Source organism: Populus trichocarpa, chromosome 6 (genome assembly GCF_000002775.5).
Source record: "Populus trichocarpa isolate Nisqually-1 chromosome 6, P.trichocarpa_v4.1, whole genome shotgun sequence".
In the NCBI taxonomy this organism is placed as follows: domain Eukaryota; kingdom Viridiplantae; phylum Streptophyta; class Magnoliopsida; order Malpighiales; family Salicaceae; genus Populus; species Populus trichocarpa.
Window position 1 is genome coordinate 9,320,574 of NC_037290.2, and position 19,519 is coordinate 9,340,092.

The following is a 19,519-nucleotide window of genomic DNA, read 5'->3' on the forward strand; positions in this document are numbered from 1 at the left end:
TGGTACTGGAGAGGATTAATAAAATTTAATTTCATCTGTAATTCAAGGAAGAAAGAAGAACAAAAAAAAAATATATATATATATATATATATATATATATATAAAATATTTTTGAGGAAATTAACACCTGCAATACAATTTAACTATTCTCTGTCTCTCCTCTAACAATTCGTTATTCAATTTATTAGTATGCCAAATATATTTAAAAAACTGACCTCATATCTTTAAAATTAAAATAATACGTGTTTATTTATTAGACTTTTCATCAACAATTTGAAAGTATTAATTTTTTTATTAAAAAAATAGAGATGCAAATAGAAAAACAAAAGTAAACATTTGAGTGAGAAAAAATGAAGAAACAAAATAGAAAAAATGAAAAAATGTTAAAAAAATTTTATATATAACAAATAAACATCTTATAAACAAAAAAAAAAGTTCACACCTCTAATCCAATTTAATTTTTCTATTTTGTTTTCTTAAAAGAAACTCATTGCTAAAACAACAATCAATCTAGACAGTAAGTTCAAATTAAAAAAAAAAAACCTGATTGGCCTAGAAAAAACTCTATAATTCCAAACTAGGATACTACTCACTACTATTCCTTTAAAAATATTTAACACTAATTTACAGGGACATTAAAGTTTTTCCACAAGATTCATTAGGTATTACTAAATTAGCCGAAGACAAATAAGTCTTTTTTAATTTCAATTGCATAATGAAAATATACTTCGAAGCAAAAAAAAATATTAAAACTAACCTTAAGGGGCATTTTTGTATTTTCATAATTGTATTTTTGTTATTATAACGTCATCTGAGGGGTAATTTGATATTTTAAAAAATATAAAAACTAATAAACAATTAGAAACTATAGTGAAATGATTAAAATATTTTTAAAAGCGAAAGTTTCAAAACTAAAGTCAAAGGAGTTTTTTATCTTTTAAAGCAATTTTTTTTGTATTTTCACGAGGGAAATTTAGTATTTGACTATATATATATATATATATATATATATATATATATATATATAAACATGCACGTGTTTCGTATTAGGAGGAACTTGTGCACTTCAAGCAGGGTATGTAGCGTCTCTCGACATTCAAAAATGTCCTTTCATCATGCCTCTAAAAGCGTTGTCGTGTCTTCTTCCATGTGGAATGGCTCGTGTTGGTATTAGTGGTTTGGTTTGTCACCGTTGAGTTTTCTTTTCTTTTCTCTCTCCTCCCCTAATATTACAGTTTAGCTCTCTTTATTGTTGGTATTTCAACTTCAGTCTTTATTGTTTTGATTTCTAATTTTTGTTCTTACTTTTTTTATAGGAGTTTTATTTATTTTTAATTTCATTATTCAATCTCAATTTAACAAAAATTATATTTTTCAATTTGATTCTTATTCTTGTGATTTCTAACTTTTCTTAGCCCTTTTCTTAAAAACTATCTGGATTTTAATTTTATCTTCCAATCCAAATTCATGATATTATGTTTTTTAATTTGATCCTTATTATTCTGATTTTTTATTTTTTAATGTATTTTTAAATAAAAAATACTTTAAAAAACAATTTATACTACAATAAATGCTTGTATATTATCTAGATTTTTGAATTTCTCTTGCTTAAAAGCAACAAAAAATCAGACCTTTAACAAGAATGGTTATTTTGTTTTTTCTATCCGACCCTTACTGTAATCCCAATATGGTTATGTACCGTATAATAACGGTGGTAGCATGCTTGCTGTACTGCTAAACTGAAATTTTTTTTTTTTTTCCTTTCTTTTCGTTCGTGTAGCAAAATGGAATGCTTATTCGTCTTTCTTATAATTACCCAAATGCCACTACTTTTTTTTAATTAGCAATGCACGCCCTTACATCTTCCCGCCCTCTTCCTCATTTTACGCTTGTGTCACCGCATAGCAGGCACCTCTACGTTGCCTCTCATATTAACCAAGGCCTAGCTTTATACTCTACAAATCCAGTGCCATCTCCACGAGTAAATCTCTTTTCTCCCCTTAATCTCGAAGGTAATTATAAATTAGTCCTTCTTGCTTGAAGATTTATTTCTTATTATTTTTCCCCTCGTAAACCCAGCATCTACCTCCCCATATTATAGGAAACGTCCTTTACTTGCACTCTGACCGAAAACAATGTACGGGAGAGGTCGACGCGGTGGCTCGCCTGCTCCGACAAAAGGAGGAGGGCGTGGCAGAGGACGCGGAGCTCCACTTCCTTCTCCTATGGCTTCGTCCGAGGCCGACTCTATCTCATCCGTGAGCCAGCTCGGTGGTGAGATGGAGCGGCTCAGTGTTCAAACTGAACCACCTGCTCCTACTCAGGCACCAGCGGCTATTCCTGCACCGCAACAACAGAAGCAGCAGCAGCAGCAACTCGTACCGGCTTCCTCTGTGAAGTTCGCTCAAAGACCTGATCACGGTACGGTGGGATCCCGGTGTCTCATTAGAGCTAACCACTTTCTTGTTGAGCTCGCTGACCGAGACTTGCATCACTACGATGTAATGTTAACTTTTTTAATTTCTTCTCTGCTTATTTTTTTTTTGTTAATTATTTCAGTTTCTGTTTGGTTCTCGAGAAAATGAAGGAAAATATCGAAGGAAGTTTTTGTGTTTAAAGTTATTATGAGAAGACGTGCTTTGTTTGGCTTTTTATTTGTCACTCCTTTTTATTTTTTATGGACTTTGAAATAAACGCAGGTTACAAAATAACGCTATTATTTATTTTTTTTCATTTTTTTTTTAATTTCGGTGTTTTCATCAACTAGAAATGTTTTGTTATGTTTTTTCTTTTGCTGTACAAAAGGCTTGTGAATCTGTTTTTGTTTTAAATTGTTTTTCAAAAAAGGGTGTGCGTGTTTTGGAGAGAGAAACAAAGCAAAATGCGAGAAATCTTACTCAAGAAGTTTCTAATTGTTTTTTTTTTAAATCTCGTCAAACTTAATTTCAGACCCATTAATTCTCTGTTTTATTTATTTATTTTTATGTTTGTTTATTAATTTATTTATTTATTTCAACGGGTAAATATGATTATCATCTCTCATTTAACTATATCCTCTTTGCTTTGTTTGTGGAGCAAGGAAGATTTATTTTTCCACGTTTAAAGTTTTAGTAGCAGTGGCTAACCTAGCATCGATGCAAATATCTGTCTCTGGGTGTGCTTAGTTAGGTTGAGCACTTGACGTTTCAATTTTGGGTTTAACCCCTTTTTTTTCTTTTTTCTTTTTTGTCAGCCTAAAAGTTTTTAAGATTTTCGCCAACCTGAATTCATAGGTTGCACAAATAAATATATGCTTATCAAATCTTAGCGAGTAAACACTTTGTTCTGTTGTTTGGTTCCCAAGAAAAAGTTGGGAATAGATAAGGTATTGCTAAATAATTAACCAATTACCATTTCTGTTGTTTGGTTGGGTATTAGAGCATTTCATTGCTTCAAAGTAACCTTAAACGTGGGATTTCAAAAGGTGCTTAATGGCACCTGATTCTTATTTTGTTTCCCTAATATAACTGAAAGAGTTGAGTGTTCTTTGGGTTTTTAGACTTGGACTGTTTGCTTTTGTCATGCTCTGTTCATTGCTTGATAAGCTTGCTGTGATTTGAATATGGCTCATTTATGTTCATCCCTATTTTAATTTTCTTTTGTTGTGTTGTATGAGTTTTTTCCCGATTCTTCTAATGTTGATCCTGTAATTCTTGGTGTTTCAGTTTTACTGTTTGTATCTTACAGCATGGACATTGTATATGGTGTAGGTTTCTATAACTCCTGAGGTTGCATCTCGAGGGGTCAACAGAGCAATAATGAGAGAGCTGCTTGCTTCGAATAGCACACACTTCCAGAGTAGAAAACCTGCTTATGATGGAAGAAAGGGATTCTACACTGCTGGACCTTTAACATTCACCTCAAAGGATTTTGTGGTTACCCTTGTAGACAAAGATGATCAAGGATCTGTGAGGTGATTTCCCTTCCTTCACCTACTTTTATGTATATTTCATGGTTCTATGTTTTCCAGCAGTTCACCTACTTGTACGTGATTCAAATCAGCATTATAACCCTTATATCTGCACAACAGAAAAGAGAGGAAATTCAAAGTCACTATCCGGTTGGCATCTAAAACAGACCTTTATCATCTCAAGGAGTTCCTGCAGGGAAGACAAAGGGGTGCGCCGCATGATACCATACAAGTACTCGATGTAGTCCTAAGGGAACCACCATCCAACAAGCAAGTGTCTCAGTATCAGTAAAGATAAATCTGTCTATTTATTGATGTTTCATTGCTGAATGCTGAATGTGGAATTCTATGATTGGTTTCTTTTGCCATGTCACTCTTCTGCCATAATGAAGTTGCACCATCGTTGGGAGGTCTTTTTTCACAGCAGGTCTGGGTGGCCAAAATGAGATTGGTAATGGTATAGAATGCTGGAAGGGATTCTACCAGTCTCTACGCCCAACGCAGATGGGAATGTCTCTTAACATAGGTACATTTTCTGTGGCTTGTATGCAACTTTGAACTTCTAGCTGAAACATTTCTAAGCACATCTAATTCTTTGCTTGCAGATGTATCAGTCGCTGCCTTCTACGAGCCGATTCTTGCTGTTGACTTTGTTGCAAAACTATTAAATTTAGGAGATCCAATTAGAGCAGCAACCAGGCCTTTGTCAGATAGTGATCGAGCAAAGGTATCCCCCCCTCGCCCGGTGTTGCATAGTTAGCGGCATTCATTTAAGGTGGTTAATTGACCGTGTGGTAAATGAGTATTCTAAAACACATGGACCGAATAAAAGTTCAGACTGCTCCAATACAGTTTTTCTGATTAATCTCTGCATATCCCTTTCCTAGATGTGCTGCATTTGTACTTGAATTTCTATTGACGTGGCACAAAAACCTTCCTTGATTCACTTCTTTCAGTTGAAAAAAGCTTTGAGAGGAGTCAGAGTAAAAGTTACCCATGGAGAGGAGAAGCGTTACAAAATCACTGGAATATCTCCTTCGGCAACAAACCAACTAAGGTAAGGTTGTCTTTAGCGAAGTTTTTCTCAGTTTGTAATGCAACATTATTTCCACACTATTTCGTTTAGTAGCCATCTTCATTCTCCGTCTTTCATTCCCTTTTTCGGCTCATGAATGTTTTGTTTGGCTAAAGAGCCTTGCATATTGACTGGATTCTTAATTCATTCCAGGTTTGCTGCTGAAGATGGAAAACAAAAATCAGTTGTCCAATACTTCCTGGAAAAATACAATATAAGGCTTCGTTTTGCATCCTGGCCTGCTCTTCAATCAGGAAATGATTCAAGACCAATATTCCTGCCTATGGAGGTTTATTATATATTACCTTGGTTATCTTTACCACTTATGTTTGACTTATTATTACATCTCTCTCTGTCTCTGTCTACGCCTTCACACTCTAGGATAAGCCTTACTATTTATTATCTCTAATACTCACCGGTTACTTGTTTCAATACAGTGTTGCAAGATTATCGAAGGACAAAGGTACTCAAAGAAGTTGAATGAGAAGCAGGTGACAGCCTTATTGAGAGAGGCCTGCAGGCGCCCTGTTGAGAGAGAACATAGTATTGAGCAGGTGATTGTGATTGTCACTCCCACTTCTAGTTTCTATTTCTTCTAGCTGATTTAATCTTAGTTCTAGAGCTGTGTGAAGTTTCAAAAACTTTCCTTTTACGGTATGATGATCCAAGTCATATGTTGGCAATAGATTGTTCATTTTAATGACGTTGCACAAGATGATCTAGCCAAAGAATTTGGAGTCAGTGTCAAAAAGGAGCTGACTTGCATCGATGCCAGAGTCTTGCCACCTCCGGTGGTAATTATACGTCTTGCCTCTCTTTCCAATACGCTTTATGATCCCTCAAACTGGCCTTAACATTTCACATTCTGGATTTGATTCCTCAGCTCAAGTACCATGATTTGGGAAAAGCTAGAACTGTAAGACCCCGAGTGGGGCAGTGGAACATGATTAATGCTGTAAGTAATGAATTTATATTCCCACTTTCGGGACATGATGGAAAATAATTAGTAGTATAATAACATTTCAGCTGTCTTACTTTTATTTACGTTTTCTAGTTTGCATTTCTGTCGTTTTAGAGTGGATCATCTCGTGATCATCTTTTATTATTTCCATGCAGAAATTGTTCAATGGGGCCACAGTGAACTTTTGGATGTGTGTCAACTTCTCAAGTCTTGGTGAGCAAATGGCTGCTAGCTTTTGTCGAGCCCTGGTAGGCATGTGCAACAACAAGGGGATGGTGAGCATCGTTCCTTTATGTACTTACCGGTTACTTTGAAAAGTCACTAGCTAAAAGCCTAAAAGGGCGGTTGTACTTTTCAGGTCATAAATCCTGCACCTGTATTCCCAATACGGTCTGGCCATCCTAACCAGCTGGAGAAAACATTGGCCGAAGTTCACAGCATGTGTAATAATGAAAGAAAACAGCTTCAAATCTTAATTATCATTCTCCCTGATGTCAGTGGAAGTTATGGTAATAAACTTAACACTCATCTGAAATGGTGAAGATAATTCGTTCTCTACTGACCATGCACTTTTGCTTCCATGCTTCAAAGGCACAATAAAAAGAGTATGCGAAACTGAACTTGGGATAGTTTCTCAATGCTGTCAACCCAAGCAAGCAAGAAAGTGTAGTCCTCAATACTTGGAAAATGTTGCGCTGAAAATTAATGTGAAGGTTTGACCCATCACAATCTCAGTTTAATATTCTGAATCACTGTGGCAAGTTCAACTCTCTACTTATCAATCAATTGTGTCAATAGGCTGGAGGGCGAAACACAGTATTAGAGGATGCCCTGAATAGGAGAATACCTCTTCTAAGTGACACCCCAACTATAATCTTTGGTGCTGATGTAACCCATCCACAACCAGGGGAGGATTCTAGCCCTTCAATAGCTGCGGTAAGCAAAAACATGTTTCTTCCTCTTATTTGTTTCACTTCTTGCATGCAATGAAGGTTTTTTTATTTTCACTTATAAATTCATCAACTTATAGATTGTGGCATCAATGGACTGGCCTGAAGTAACCACCTACAGGGGCCTGGTATCTGCTCAGAAACATCGTCAAGAGATTATTCAAGATTGTGCTGGAATGATCAGGTAAGAAATGAACATGTTATAATTGAGAAGTTCTTCCATCCGAGGCATCTGTTTTATAATTTCTCCTTTTTATTGATGTTTCCAGGGAACTTATGATTGCTTTCAGAAGAACAACTAATCAGAAACCTAGCAGAATAATTTTCTATAGGTATATGGTTGTCCAAATTTTAAGAGATGAAGAGCAGATCTGTTTTTCAAGTTGCTAATCTAGTTTTCTCAACATATGAAAGGGATGGTGTTAGTGAGGGCCAGTTCAGCCAAGTTCTCCTGTATGAGATGGATGCTATCCGAAAGGTGAGAAGGATTTGTTCCAGGTTCAATTATTATTATTTTAATGTAAGCGACAATTCTTGCAAAGAGGTTTCTAATTTTCTGCCTCTGCTCTCATCAGGCTTGTGCATCTCTGGAACCAAACTATTTGCCACCAGTTACTTTTATTGTAGTGCAGAAGAGACACCATACTCGGCTCTTTGCTACAAATCCTAACCAAACAGACAAGAGTGGAAACATCCTTCCTGGTTCGTATGATGATTGCTCTGTTTTGTTTGTGGGATTGGAAATTCTTTTCGATTCACTGGAGAACCTAAGTCCTAGAGGGCAAGACTAAATGTTACTACATAATTTGGGGAATGAAACAAGGTCCACTAAAATGAGTTCTGCACTGATGTGATTTGAACCTTCTCAAGTTTTCTCTAAAATCTTTTTCTATTGTTAGGAACGGTTGTTGATACAAAGATATGCCATCCTTCAGAGCACGACTTTTATCTCTGCAGTCATGCAGGAATTCAGGTAGCTTTAAATGTAAATTATCATTAGCTTTTACTAAAAGATTGAATGCAACCATGATTTCACTTGACTCAGGGGACTAGCAGGCCGGTGCACTATCATGTGTTGTGTGACATGAACAAATTCACTGCTGATTGCCTGCAGATGTTGACTAACAACCTGTGCTACACGTACGATTTTCTATCCTTTCCACATTGTTATAAGAACAATAGTCTTCAAAACTTGGAACCTCTGTTGAATAAAGTTCTGTGCATTTTCTATTCATATTAAAGCAGCAGTTTAATTTATTTTTATTTTTCACCTGTCATAGGTATGCAAGGTGCACCCGCTCTGTTTCTGTGGGTTCCTATCTAACCCCTTAACCTGTTCACTTTCTATCTCTGGACCTCATCTCTTTTTTCCCCTCTACATTCAAACATGATGTCTTTTGTCTAACATATCCGTTAGTTTCTGAAAGTATGTCATGTTATGCTGAATGTGCAGTTCCTCCTGCATACTATGCACACTTGGCAGCATTCAGGGCAAGATACTACATAGAGGGGGACATTGCATCTGATAGTGGCGGCGGCGGCACAGGACCTCCTGTGAGGAGGGAAGCTGCCCCTGTCCGCCCACTTCCAGCCATCAGCCCCAACGTGAAGAATGTTATGTTTTACTGTTGAGTCCTCGGTTTTTTCAGACCTTTTGATTACAGAAGTGTATCAACTTTTGAACTAAAGCTATAGCCACCATTGGGATATGCATTTTAAGGGGCCATTTTGTGTTTCTGAGGACATTCCCTCATATTGTGAAAGCTTCTATGATACAAGTTTTAATTAAACGCTGAAACTTGATATGGCGGTCCTTCTCTTACTAGCCAGCCAACTGCACTTCTATTACTAGACGTGTTGATACAAGCTCAATAAGAGAGATTATTATAGAATACACTATAGTTCATTTTATTCCTCAAAAGTTTTTTAAACTAATACCACGTCTTAATTCAATGTGATGCCATTTCCAATATTGGAACAATGCATAATAAATATTAAAATGGTAAATCCAGATATATTAAAAGAAAGCATAATACTGTGAGATCATATATAAACAATGGTACCATAAATGTTGATTATATTAATACAAAGAAATATAAATTACCTATAAGGATACCCTACCTACCTAATTGAATGGAAATCCCCAAGGTTCAAAGAAAAAAGATAAATCATAAGAGTACTTAATTAACATGCACTAATTTATTTATATCCATCTCTATGGTCAGGGGCGGAGGCCGCGGAGCTATAAATTTTAGTTTACTTGGGCCAAATTAAAGAAAAAAATTTATGAAGAGATAGAATTTAAATTTTTTTAGTTTTATTTTTAAAGCTAAATGTCTAATTTATTGAAAGAGGAATGCTGAAAAAAGATTTTCCTTACAACGGACCCCACCCCTGCCAGCCCCCATAATTTCGCCTCTACTACATATGGTGCAAGTAGCAAGGCTAAGTTTCTTTAAAGTAACTAACTTGAAAAGAAGAAAATAAAAAACATTGGAGTCGGTTGTGAGCCCAGGTTAAGATTAAAATATCAATGCTAACAACAAAAGAGTCAAAATTACAGGACAACAATCAATTACCGTGAATCAAGTCTCCCTAGCAAATTCATGAATTGTCCATCTTGATCTCCACCATGGCAGTCATGATTATGATGAGCAGCCCCTTAATCAAACACCGAGCGAAAGTTGGGAGAGCAGAGAAGGGCAAGGTTTTGAAAGGCATGGCATGGGAGGAAGCTGGATCTTGTCCTCGGTGAAGATAACCAAAATATAAAATTTAGCTATTTCATTTGAATTAACTATACAAAAATTAAAAAGATTAAAAACTACAACCAGCTCTTTCAAATAGGTATCATCGATGGTAGCGGTGGCTTCTGAAGTTGAAGCAAGCGACCAAATAGCAAAATTAGCAACATATCATCGACGGTAGCGGTAGCGTTTGAAGTTGAAGTAAACATGCAAAATTCCACGTTCGAATGTGCACTTGAACCCCTTCTTATGAGAATATTCCCATTCTTTATTTACGATCTTGAATGCCTGCCATACAATCAAATGGCTGGTGAGCTACATATCCACATCAATATCAAGGGGAAACTTTCAGTCGGATAAAGACAACTTACTATATCTTCATAAGGTGGCCCTGCATGGAACCTGATAATGCAAGTCTCACCATTGTCCCCGTCCTTCTCGATGGTAAAAGTTGGAGCCTTTATCTTGTCAACAAGGTCTGGGTAAAAGATATTGAATTTGTATCCTTGCACAATCTTAGGAGGAGGGTTGTCATGATCATAGTGAGTCTGGTTGTATTTGTTCCACTCATATCCGGTGTGAACACGATTGAAATACTTGGGCTTTCTTGGTCGGTACTTGTCATGCCACCAATATACCTGGTATCCACATCAATTTCTTAGAAAAAGCTTAAAATTACTTTGAAAGGGAGTTAGCAAGGCAAGCTGCCATTCTTTTTTGTTTCCTCAGTCTAAAGGGAGGGAGCTGAAATAGCCAAAGTAACACACCTGTGAATCTAGATTCACTTCAGCACCAGAGCCAAATACTGCATCACCTTCCTCCATGGCTCCCATAGCTTTCATGGCCTTCAGCTCCAAGTTATCTTCTGAAGGAGGGGGCTTTGATGCCATAGCTTCTTGAATTCGTCTTTGTTGTTCCTCTACAACAGCCATTCGTTTCCTTTCCTGTTAATTTGTCAAAATATAAAACCTCACAGTTAAACCAAGAAACAAGTTTATAATTGGCATTCTCATTAATAAGCATATAAATCTGTTATAAAAATTACCAGTATAGCCCTATCCTCTTCAGGATCAATTGCTTCTTCATTTTCATCACCATGCAATAATTCAGGTGAAAATGATCCAGCCTCCTCTGCCTCATGAGTCTCCTCCTCCAATACAAGTTCTGGAGAGAAAGTTTCAGCATCTGCTAACAAAAAAGAAATATTAGTGAATTTCATCCAATGATTAAAAAAAAAGAAAAGAAGAAAAAAGAGATCACTACTCTATCAGAAATGGTAAAGGGCAGAAACCTTGGGTATCATCATCCTCGATATCCTCCTCACTAAACCTTAAACTGTTATCATTTTCTAACATATCATCACCCTTCAACGGAGGCTCAAGGCGTTGCAAATGCTTGCGTAACATCTTAGCATGAATTTCCTTCAAACAAGCCTGTGACCACAGCAATTCACTGGTGTGACCCAATGCCTGTATTGCAAATAACTTATAAGAAATTAAAGAGCTTCGGGAGATAAATACCTTTGCCTTGTATATCTGAAGTCGTTTAAGAACAGCCTCCCAATACTCAACCACTTTCGCTGTGCCTGAGCTCATTTGTGACTCAATTTGGGACCTTAATGCTTCAAGCTCATTTGAAGTCTTCCCTTCCAAGAGATTCCTGACATCTGCTTCAATACTGGAATGCAGACCTCTTTCTTCTGCAAGAAACTCGGAAGGTGGTTGCTCCCCACGGACCCTAGCCCGATCCAGTGCATCCTTTTTCCGAGCTTCAGCCAGCTCCCAATTACAAACCACCAAAAGAGCCTGTTAAATTGTAGATATCAAAAGAGTGTCTTCTAGGTTTCCATCCTTTTCTGAAACTAAATATTCAAATAATATCTCTTCATAATCAATGATCATGAGAAATCAGTACAGGCAATAATAAGCACACCAAGCTTCTACGCATGAATTTGTACAAACCAATAATGAGAGAGAGAGAGAGAGAGAGAGAGTGATCCCAAAGGGGCAGCAACATGAAGCCTGTTTGACTGCTTCCATCCATCAACAGCTAAATTTCTTATTCTATTATAGAGCCATCATAGGTATGCAAAGTGGAAAATTCATGAAGGTGTTTTAGTAACTGCTGGAAAGGCATCTACCATAAATATGGTTCTCTTTCACAACCACAGCAGCAATATAGAAAGGAAAAAAACAGTACCTCCCAATAATCAATATGTGTCTGAGTTTTTCTATCCATATCCAAATGCATTTTGATGTCATCGTGAAGCTCTTCCATCTCTTTGGCAGTCAACCCCTGCATCGTATAGGCAAATGACAGTGTGAACACTCAAAAGAAAATATTCAACACTTGTTCACTGCAAATCACAGAATATAGAAGGATATACAAGTGGAACAGACAAATGCAGTGGAAATGTTTACATCAAGATGTCACACATTTGAGTATCTAGGGTGAATTAATCACATAAAAACTCATAAAAAAATAAAAACTGTAGTCAGATATAATAACATTCATTCATTTCTCTTATCTAAAATATTCTCTGATTGAAAAACACTGAAGAACACAAGCTATCATTTTCAACCGAAACTGTTGCACCTATGATGTTCGATACTAATGAAAGAAAATAAAAATGGCACCAAGGCAGAAAAGAAAAGTAACCACATATTAAACGTTTACCTTGAAAACCATATATGGTTCATCTATTTCTATATCCAAATCATCTGAGACATTGAGGTGTTTGGAAAGGACATCAATAGGTTTCACTCTCCCTTCACGCAATCTAATCTCTGACCTGACTTTGCTTTGGTCAAAATGAAACTGCATATTGAAGATGTATCACATCAATTAACTCCCCAAATAGAAAATATGAAGCACTAATGAAAATAAAAAGAGCACCGAAAAATGAAATGCTCTTAACAATTTACCTCCTCTTCTTTTTTCTCCCAGTCTTGGAATTCAGCCCTGGCACGTTCTCTGGCTAAGATTGCCTGCAGAAAGTGATATGTAGTTACGAACCAAGCTACATATAAATTTTACCAAATAAAGAAATCAGAAAATAGTCCAATTTCATCTTTGCTGACATTAAGTTAACAATCTATTGCTCTTTCTGGCACAGATTTTAAGAATAAAATTGCATCTTTATCATGAAATCAAGCTTTTACCATTTCTTCCTCATGCTGTGCTTTTTCAAGTGCCCTTTCCTCTCTTCTCTTTTTCACCTTTTCAATCTCCGCCTGCAACATACAAGTGAATAAATATAGGTTGATATCAAATGATTGATCACATCAACAGTGACTTCAACTATTCCATCAGTTAAACTAGCAAAAGAGTTACCTCTGCTTTCTTGAAAAAGAAAAGAAACTAAAATTTATATTGTAAAAGATAACAAAAATATAGGTGCTTCTTCGAAACAACTAACTAAAAGATGATTTAAAATCCTGGCATTCACTGGAGAGGCATAAGATGCAGAGCCAAAATACACTCCAGACCAAAGCAGCCATCATAAAGTTTGAAATTGCCAAAACAACCGATTGCTCTGCTAAGCACTATGTTAAACTTCCTCTAGAAAGATCAATTAAGTTGCACAAAACATTTATTCGATAACAGGGTATCAACAGGTAGATGGAAACCTCACCTAACAGTGAAAATTACATGTTACATTACATTAAATTGTAATTTGATTGGATTTTCATCACTTAACCACCAAAAGAAATCATTCACAATTTGTCAAATTAACAGGTTTCTCCTGATTCTGTTGATGGATTGTGTTCAATGGAAACACATTTGTATTCCTAATCAATGGCCTGTCTAGAAAGTAAATATCATAATGTTCATGGAAACAATAGCTTCTTTTTTTTTTTCAACTATAGGTTTTAATACATAGATTTCTGGAAGCATCTGCTTGGCTTATCCTAAGACGCTTGCATGACCCACAAATTCTTCTAATCCTAAGTCCTGAAGTTTCTCTCCAAAATCAGACATAAGGTGTGGATTCTAGATGGGTCAAGGCCTTTTCTTGTGTATATTTCCATTCCCATCTAACTCAGACCCCTCACTCCACTCACACCCCGCTTAACCAACTATATCTGCATAAGCCTAGGTGCTATCCAAGGCAAAAGTTTTATTCAGGTAACAGTACTCAGGAAGGTTAACACTATGGATTTGTACGTTAAGAGGCTTTATAAGACCATCTCCCCCAACTTTCATGCATAGAAACGTGGAAAGACACACACCTACCTTTTTTGCATTATCATGAACTTAGGAGATCAAGAAAAAGGTGTCCTATATGTGTTGTGAATAGTGGATTTCTCCATACAAGGTTGTTGATTGAATGGCTGAAAATTTTCAGAGATCATTCCCCTTCCAAGTAACTGTAGGGGGGTAGGATAACAGTTTTGACCTCTTTATGGCATACTGCTTAAAGGGCATTTACAGGGGATTCTTTAACAGATACTTATCATCAGCATTGGAAACCTGTTTGGTCATTATTTTTCTTCATTGTTGGTTATACTTCACTGTAGGAAACTTTCATCTTCACTGCTACCATTCTGGATTTTATTCTTTTCAAATAAAGTCTTCAGTTCTTGTTCCAAAAAAAAAAAAGGGACACTGGCTTAAATAAAAGTGTGCCACATGATGTGTGAACTCTGACAAACATCTTCAACAAAGCTTCAAGGAAGAGTTATTTTTCATGACATAGCAGCAAGGACAAAAGGTTAGTAACCTAAGCTCCAACTGGGCCAATATACAATAAAGCTATGAGGTTCACTTATCAGCAGTCTATTGGGATATAGACTTCATACCTCCATTCCCCAACTCCTTATTCATTCTGCTATCATCTCCTCTTATCTAGGTATTTCACTTCTTCAAATAATGCTAAAAATGTTCAGACCCCCCTCTTCTGGTAAAAAACTTAAAGACCCACATACATCAGCGACTACCATTTAGTTTTTCCTTATGGTGTTTTAACTGTATGAGCATAATAAGGTCACCGGATCCAGTTTCTTCTGATCTCTACCATATAAGTGGTAGAATTTAGATAATCCCAACCACTAACATTAAAACCCATACTAGAACACATTTATCAAATTTGTTTAAGAAACAACAGGATGGTACTGCTACCCTTACAAGAATAAAAGCCAAGAAACTTCAAAGTGAAGAACAAAAAGAGAAGAAATCAATTTGGAAAAAATCAAATTGACAAGTAAAATAACCTATAAATGCATACCATCCTTTCTCTCTGTTTCTTTTTCTCAGCTTTAACTGAAAACATGTCAAGTGGCACACCTTGGGAAACATCGCGTTCGATTTTCTTCCGCCACACAAATCTGCAACTCATCCACCATAACCCAATTACATAAAAATCAAACTGGTATGATTTAAGCCTCTATTCTGCAATTGAGTTAACTCCATAAGTTGTTTTGGCTCATAAGTCAGGGCAAACATGCATAAAGGAGAATTGTGATTTTTCCCAAGTAATAAATAGAAAGCCCATGTCTATTTAAGACAAGATGCAATAGCTGGTGTGATTAGATTCATTCGATGAAGCATTTTATTGATTATTACAAAGCATTGGAGAAATATGAAGGTAATCAAAACAAACCGCTTGGAACCCTTGAAAATTAACTGAAGTTCATTATTTTACTAGGTTAAAATCCCCAAAGTGAGATGAAAGTATCACAGCCCTCTAGCAGCAAACTGTGGCAAGTGATACACATCCTGTAAATCTAAGGGTGTCTAGTTCTCTCCTTTGTGCTTCTTTATTTCTGCAAATTGACTCAAACACCCACCAAGTATCTCATCACACATTTCTCAATCCAGCACATCTACTTTCAAACACTCTCATATCAACTAGACCAGTACAGAGAGAAAAATAGCATTCCACCCCCTGCCACTTAAGCCCTCATATGCTTAAAGGAGTCATTTCGTGTACAAAAGGTTACGGATATAAATCAATTTCCAGCATCGCAGATACATGATCATGAATCAGAATTACAACAACAGCCAAAATTATTAGGACATGTGCTCTTTAGTTTAAACAATTAGTCATTTTAAATTAACCTCTGTCAAATTCACTGTTGTAATTGAATTGCTTATAAAATCAAAAGCTATCAAAACTAATCATACCCTAACTCATGCATTTTCCAATAAAAAAAGAATACAGATTTCCCAAACAAGTAAATCATAACAAACCAATACAGTTGGAAGCTAAAAAAAAAACCCTTACTTTTCGTTGAGATTAGAATCACCAAACGGATTAGAATCATTAGAATAACCAGACACGGACTGCGCCTTCAATTTCTTTGCTGCTTTCATAGCCTAAATAAAATAATATATTAATTATGAAAAGGCACGACTTAAATATCAAAACTAAAAAAAAACCTAGAAATCAAGGAAACAAAATAAATACCTTTCTCTGAGCTTTTTTGGCCAGATATTCTGCAATTTCTTCTTCACTAATCTTCCGCGAAGAGCTATTCTTCCTCTTCCGGTCGCGACCACTGTCGCTGGAATCATCCAAAGTCCGGTGCCGGCGATTAGTTCTTCCTTGACTGCGGCTACGACTACGCTCCCGACGCTTGCCGGAGCTCCTCCTCCGTGATGAGTCGCGTGAGTCATCAGAGAAGGACTCCGAGCCGGACTCAGAGTCGTAGGATTTTCTACTTCTTCGAGACGACGACAACGTTTTCCTCCTCTTGCTGTCCATGGTGCGACGATAGGAGGGAGGGCGTGTCGATTTGAGCTTTTTGTGTTGGGGATTTACGAATTCGATGTCGTTTTAAATTGTGTTAATGACCGTCATGGTTGCGGTACTTATTGGTTTTTTTTTTATAATTTGAGTGATTGAGCAGTGTCAAATCTTAATTTTTTTTATTGCATCTTTTTTTATGGCAATTTTTATGACAAGTATTTTACACTTTGTTATAGGAAAATACAATTATAAAACAGTGGATGAAAGCATAAAACACAGAGAAAGAAACCAAGTGAACAATTTTCACTTTTATCCACCTATTTTCCTTTAAATTTCTTTATAATCCTTTTAGTTTTTAAGATTTTAGTTTTTTTATCTAAAATTTTATCTTATTCATGTTTTACTTTTTAAGTTTTAAGATATGAGAAAAAAATTATTAAAAAACAAAAAATAAAAAAAAAACTTGTCCGTTAGCTGATTTTAAAGATATTAAAAATCGATATTAGTCAATAAATTTACTTCAATTAAAGTAATTCCATTAAAGTTTTTTTATTATTATTAAAAAGTAGATCAGATATCAAGGAGTTTTTTGTTCTTTTTATTTTTTAATTCTTTTGTTAATTTAAGGCCATAAATGATTTAATTTAGGTCTTTAAAGTGTTTGTTAGATGTTTTTAAATTAAAAAATAATTTAAATTATTTTTTTTTTCAAAAACTTAACTTTCTATATACTTGAGATGGCCTTAACTAAACCAGAGATGACATGGCACCTCTTCTTCTTTTTTTAAATAAAGTTGGGTGGACAACACCCAACATAACAAAAAAAAAACTATAAACCAATCACACTTACCTATTTTTTAGACTAAATGCTAGCATACTAGGCCTAAACTCATAGCCTCTTTTTCGTTTAAATACCTTATTTATTTTTTTATATTTTCATTAAAGTTCATTTAAATCAAATAACTTAAATTATTTTTTATGAAATTATTCCATTAAATATCATTTAGTTTTGAATTTATTTTCAAATGAGATTATGATATTAGCAAGTAGAGCTCTTTGTGATTGTTTTTTCAAAAAAAATCTTACAGTTAAAAAATTAATTATGATTAAATAAATAAAATTATATTTGATATATTATTAATTGAATAATGGAGTTTTAACTGAAAGGAAACCTTTTTTATCTTTATTTCAAATCATTTAGATTATTTTTAATACTAATTGTTTATGATTTTTATTAGGTTAAGAACTCTAAAAATAAAAAAAAAAACATTAAAAAAACATTAAAAAATAGGGATAATTAAAATAAACTCTTGTAGTTTACCTTCTTTTTTTTATCTTTGACCTTATTTTAAAAAAAAATCATAGTTTACTTCTTGGAGTTTATAAGTTGATACTTTACATCTTCATTAACTTGTTTTAAAAAAAAAAATATTAACTTATTTACAATATTATTATTATATTTCAATTAATTACTAAAGATTTTAAAGAGTTTAAATAATAGAAAGTTAAAGAATTGAAATTAAGCTCGTGTAACACCAAAAAGCTTTTAGAAAAAAAGATATCCTAAGTTGAATAGGCTTTTGGTTTAAAGTACACGTGAGTGCTCGACATGGCATGGACCTAAGCTTGGGTTGGGTTGTGTTGGGTTGAGTTAGATTTGGGTTTGGGTTTGGATTTATAGTAAAATGATTTTTAGACCTATAAAGATTTATTATGTTTCACCTTATAATTGAACATTCTGAATAGTAACATTTCTCTATCTGGATAATTTATTTTTAAAAAGAAAAAAATCTAGTTTAAAAGGCAAAGAAATTGCAAGTTTTTATTATTTTTTATGAAAGATAATTAAGGAAAAATGACAAAATTTAATTATAGTAATTACTATAATTAAATTTTGCATTAGTTTGGGTTTTAAAAATCAGTAAAAATAGGGTTAAATGAGAGATGTTTTATTTATTAAGTAGCAATGGTTCTACCTTTTTTTTCTCTATTTTCTCAAGTATTTTTTTATTATATGTTTCTTCAACCAATCTAGAGCTTAGGTTCAAGTATTTTTGTATAGAGATTTTTTAGTTTTTTTTTCCTCTAAATTCATGGACCTTGATTAGTAGTATACCTACTTAAGGTGGTGGTGTTATTCAATTAGTTTGCATAAAATAATCAATAGTAAAGTTTTAATGATAAATGATACAATCTTTGATAACAATATAATTTGCAACTCTTTACATTTAAATTGCTTCAATAAGTAAATATACTAAACAACCTATTTAAGACATTGTTTTTTTTATATGTAAGTTTAAGACCTTAAGGCTATTTATATGTTATCAAGTTGTTAATGATCATATTAAATTATCTAGTGCAATAAATTAATTAATTGTAACCTAAATAATTGCAATTAAAATTTTATGCAAATCCATCTAGTTAAACTAAACTTTATATTTTGCATTTTAGATTTATAAAGAAATTTTCTCTATCAACTCATGATTAAATAGTCTTAACAATAACCTTCTTATATACAAACAATTTTATTTTTAAATGGAAAACAACTTGTTTTTAAGACAAAAAATTGTTAGATTTTTTTTTATGGTGGATAATTAAGAAAAAAATGGTAGGGATTAATTATAAAATTATTTTTGTATTATTTTTTGTTCTAAAAATCAATATGAAAAATTAGTGTGTATGTATACTTTATTAACCTAATCTTCTTTTTTTTTAACATGGTTAAGAAGTAAAACCATCTCCATTGAATTTTATTCTCCAAGATGAAACCGTTAACACCAAAATCAGTATTTTTTTGTGACCAACCGGAATCTTTCTCTTTTTTATCTCCTTTTCAGTTACTTCTCTCTCCCCTCTCAACCTCCAGAAACTGAAAAGTGAGGAAAATAAAGTTTTAGTATTAAAAGGTAAACAACTAAAATTATAGGGATCAAAAATAAAAATAAAAAAACCTTAGGAATCAAATTGAACTTTTGCGAATACTTTAGCTATTAAAATAAACTTTTGAAGAATGCAATCCATAGTGTTTGGTAAACAATGTGCGCAGTACAATGAAATGCCCATCTATTTTAGTTTATAAAATGTGAAAATTGTAAACTTTGGGATCAAATTGAGTTTTTTAAAAAAATTGGGGACCAGATTTAATT

At 34.3% G+C, this 19,519-nt stretch overlaps 2 protein-coding genes across 2 annotated transcripts; one reads left to right on the forward strand and one right to left on the reverse strand.

The window, feature by feature from the left end:
* The first annotated feature begins 1,935 nt into the window (after positions 1–1,935).
* Positions 1,936–8,829, forward strand: LOC18100097 (protein argonaute MEL1). The gene is made up of 22 exons (XM_024603010.2): positions 1,936–2,501; positions 3,750–3,952; positions 4,070–4,219; positions 4,342–4,475; positions 4,555–4,676; positions 4,906–5,006; positions 5,178–5,313; positions 5,462–5,578; positions 5,711–5,818; positions 5,908–5,979; positions 6,141–6,260; positions 6,344–6,494; positions 6,577–6,698; positions 6,784–6,921; positions 7,016–7,119; positions 7,205–7,267; positions 7,350–7,413; positions 7,511–7,637; positions 7,835–7,908; positions 7,981–8,075; positions 8,216–8,247; positions 8,389–8,829. Exons 1-22 carry the CDS (start codon positions 2,136–2,138, stop codon positions 8,565–8,567), a joined length of 2,778 nt encoding a protein of 925 aa, XP_024458778.2. The 5' UTR covers positions 1,936–2,135; the 3' UTR covers positions 8,568–8,829.
* Positions 8,830–9,419: 590 nt separating this feature from the next.
* On the reverse strand, positions 9,420–16,467 carry LOC18100098 (cactin). The gene is made up of 13 exons (XM_006381283.3): positions 16,092–16,467; positions 15,909–16,000; positions 14,910–15,009; positions 12,844–12,915; positions 12,607–12,669; positions 12,359–12,499; positions 11,882–11,977; positions 11,203–11,487; positions 10,974–11,115; positions 10,728–10,867; positions 10,450–10,626; positions 10,054–10,320; positions 9,420–9,970 (listed from the first exon to the last, which is right to left on the reverse strand). Exons 1-13 carry the CDS (start codon positions 16,386–16,388, stop codon positions 9,851–9,853), a joined length of 1,992 nt encoding a protein of 663 aa, XP_006381345.1. The 5' UTR covers positions 16,389–16,467; the 3' UTR covers positions 9,420–9,850.
* Positions 16,468–19,519: the final 3,052 nt, after the last annotated feature.

Coding starts and splice junctions, on each gene's coding strand:
- LOC18100098 (XM_006381283.3), bottom strand. CDS start 16,388: ATGGACAGCAAGAGGAGGAAAACGTTGTCGTCGTCTCGAAGAAGTAGA. Junction 12,670..12,843: donor CACAGCATGAGGAAGAAATG/GTAAAAGCTTGA, acceptor CACTTTCTGCAG/GCAATCTTAGCCAGAGAACG. Junction 11,488..11,881: donor CACATATTGATTATTGGGAG/GTACTGTTTTTT, acceptor ACAATTTAACAG/GCTCTTTTGGTGGTTTGTAA.
- LOC18100097 (XM_024603010.2), top strand. CDS start 2,136: ATGTACGGGAGAGGTCGACGCGGTGGCTCGCCTGCTCCGACAAAAGGA. Junction 4,220..4,341: donor AGGGAACCACCATCCAACAA/GCAAGTGTCTCA, acceptor GCCATAATGAAG/TTGCACCATCGTTGGGAGGT. Junction 6,699..6,783: donor CGCTGAAAATTAATGTGAAG/GTTTGACCCATC, acceptor TTGTGTCAATAG/GCTGGAGGGCGAAACACAGT.